The 2,500-nt window shown below is 34.1% G+C and overlaps 2 protein-coding genes across 2 annotated transcripts in view; both read left to right on the top strand.

The window, feature by feature from the left end:
- LOC137987035 (uncharacterized) overlaps positions 1-291 on the top strand; it is a 624-nt gene extending 333 nt beyond the window's left edge. Inside the window, exon 1 of the mRNA XM_068833681.1 lies at positions 1-291. This exon is cut by the window's left edge and continues 333 nt beyond it. Within this exon, the coding sequence (XP_068689782.1) occupies positions 1-291 (291 nt within the window).
- LOC137992692 (probable E3 ubiquitin-protein ligase HERC1) overlaps positions 1-2,500 on the top strand; it is a 151,866-nt gene that overhangs the window by 63,251 nt on the left and 86,115 nt on the right. Inside the window, exon 17 of the mRNA XM_068838173.1 lies at positions 1,587-1,725. Coding sequence (XP_068694274.1) covers positions 1,587-1,725 — 139 coding nt within the window. The remainder of the gene's footprint in view (positions 1-1,586; positions 1,726-2,500) is intronic.

The following is a 2,500-nucleotide window of genomic DNA, read 5'->3' as shown; positions in this document are numbered from 1 at the left end:
TTAATAATGTATAAGCGAATTAATGGGCATTTGCCGAATTATCTAAGTGAACACTTAATTTTGAATAATGAGCGGCACTCCCGCAACACTAGATACTCAAGCATTAATGCTGTTTGTCCTAAATATATAAGAGAAACAGAGAGCGGACGGTCTTTCGCTGTTTCGGCAACAAGACTGTGGAATAGTATACCAGTTGAAATTAGGAAACTAGGTTCTGTAGCATGTTTTAAAAAGAACATGTTTGCCAAGATTTTTAACGAACAACAATGTTTGCATCATTTCATCATTTGATCGAATCTTGTATTATTTTAAATGTTTATATATTTTAGCTTACAATGTTTGTTAGATTGTAAATAGTTGTGTATTTTGTGAGGGCCACAAGTTTATTAGCCTTTGCCTATTAAGTGTTTCCCTCTTTAAATAAAGGCTTTACTTACTTACTTACTTACTTACTTACTTATTTACAGTCCCTGTGGTATGACATCATAGACTTCCTGTTTTACCGAGAATGTGAATATTATATTTAAAGGCATTTCAACTTTGCTGACAAACTTTACTCATAAACTTTACTAATTAAATTTTTTCGCTTTGTAACAGATTCTAAAAGCAGATTTTGAAAACAAATTCTAAAAACAAATTCTAAAAACAAATTTTGCAAACAATTAATATATTAAATCAAATTTTGTATAAAGTATTTATAACAGTTTTTGTGAATAGATTTTAGAACAACATTATTTTACAAACAGATTTTGTGAATAGTATTATTTTTTCAGCCTAACTTCATGCTTCGCTTGTGTCCAGCATTGGATAACATTTGTTGAAAAAAGGAAAACAATATTTCCTCAAGGCTCCGCATTTTCTCTGTATTTGTTTTCAAAATTTTTATTCAATATTTTTATTCAGCAAGAATTTCAAATTTGTATAATTATATATTTGATTTCAGATTAGTAATTTGAGGAAAAATTTTTGAATTTTTTCATGGGTCAATTTATTTTCGAGGCCCCCAAATTTTCAGTATTTGTTTTCAAATTTTGAATTTTTACGCTGGTACTCCCAACTCCTATACTACTATTATCATGCTACTGTTCCTTCAAATTGTTGCATTTTCATTGCAAACTGACTGGTCTAGCTGAACAGTTCTAACAAAAGGAAAGTGCCTTAATATTCTGTGAAGGAACAATTTAACCTGTAAGTACTCTGTGGAAATCAACTTTAGAGAGACAGTTTGTCTGTTCTTCCCAGACTGTTTTCGTGTAGTTCCACCGTTTTCTCAGTATGCCTGAAACTGAGAAGAATTATTGGTTGAATTGTTTATTCTTATAGAGACTTTGCTGCCCAGTAATTTTCCTGACAAAGTTATGAAATTGTTTAAGGCTTAGGGTTTTAAATCCGGTAGAAATTTAATTTTTCCTTGAAGTTCATTTCCCTTTCGATTTAAGGCTGTGATTTGGGTTTTCATTTTGACTCCTTTACAGTTTTTTTTCTCAGCTTACATAAATGTACATGTACATCAGGTAACAGGCCAGGACTTAAGTAACAGCTTTCACAAAACGTTAACATGCATTTTTTCTCTTTCTTTTTGGTAGAGTGATCATGCCTGTAAAGTACTTCATAATCATTTATCATTGGTACTTTCTTGTTCTGGTGATGTAATGGACCAAGCCCACAGACTGCTCGCAAAGTACACAGGATCTGTAGCAAGTCAAATCAGGGACAAACTTCAAGGTATTATTATTGAGAGGCTCATTTGTCATTTTCTCTATATTTATTTAGACTGTGTTGTTTTTTAATGATTAACTTTCGACCTTGAGTTAGGGTGCAGGGACAGTGCAGTGGTGAGAGCATGCACCTCCCTCCAATGTGGCCTGTGTTCGATTCCCAGACTCGGCGTCATATGTGGGTTGAGTTTGTTGGGTCTCTACCCTGCTCTGAGGGGTTTTTCTCTGGGTAGTCTGGTTTTCCCCGGTCCTCAAAAAACAAAGTTGATTTGATTTCATTTTACAGTGTCCCCAATTAGTGCCCCAACGCCAGAAGATCAGACACTTAAATAAGTTCCTTTCCTTTTTTTCCTCACTATGTTTGATGTGGTCACGTTTTTTTTTAATTTTCATTTAAGGGCTGTAATGATGATGCAGACAAATGTCACAATGTGCTTGTCTTACAGTATACAGTACCTTGTGAACTAGTGTGGTTTATAAAAACCCCATGCACCAGAGCATTGTTGATCAGTGGCTGTGAGAAACTATTTGCTAAAAAGGAGTACAGGTAGTGAAGCTTGAGTGATGCAAAGAGTTTCTCACAGTGCAGTGAGAAACTTAATATGCATTTTTTAAAAATGGGGCTTAATGGGGATTTGAACCTGTGACTGTGATTGCTGTAATACATTTAACTGTATATGAAATATCATTGTGGACTGCAGCTGCACAGTTGAAAATACATGTATTGATGTTGGAGCAATCATCATAGTGAAATAAGCAACAGATGCAGTTGATATGGAAGG

The sequence above is a fragment of the Montipora foliosa genome, chromosome 2 (assembly GCF_036669935.1).
Source record: "Montipora foliosa isolate CH-2021 chromosome 2, ASM3666993v2, whole genome shotgun sequence".
NCBI lineage: Eukaryota > Metazoa > Cnidaria > Anthozoa > Scleractinia > Acroporidae > Montipora > Montipora foliosa.
This window is presented reverse-complemented; position numbering and strand designations above follow the sequence as displayed.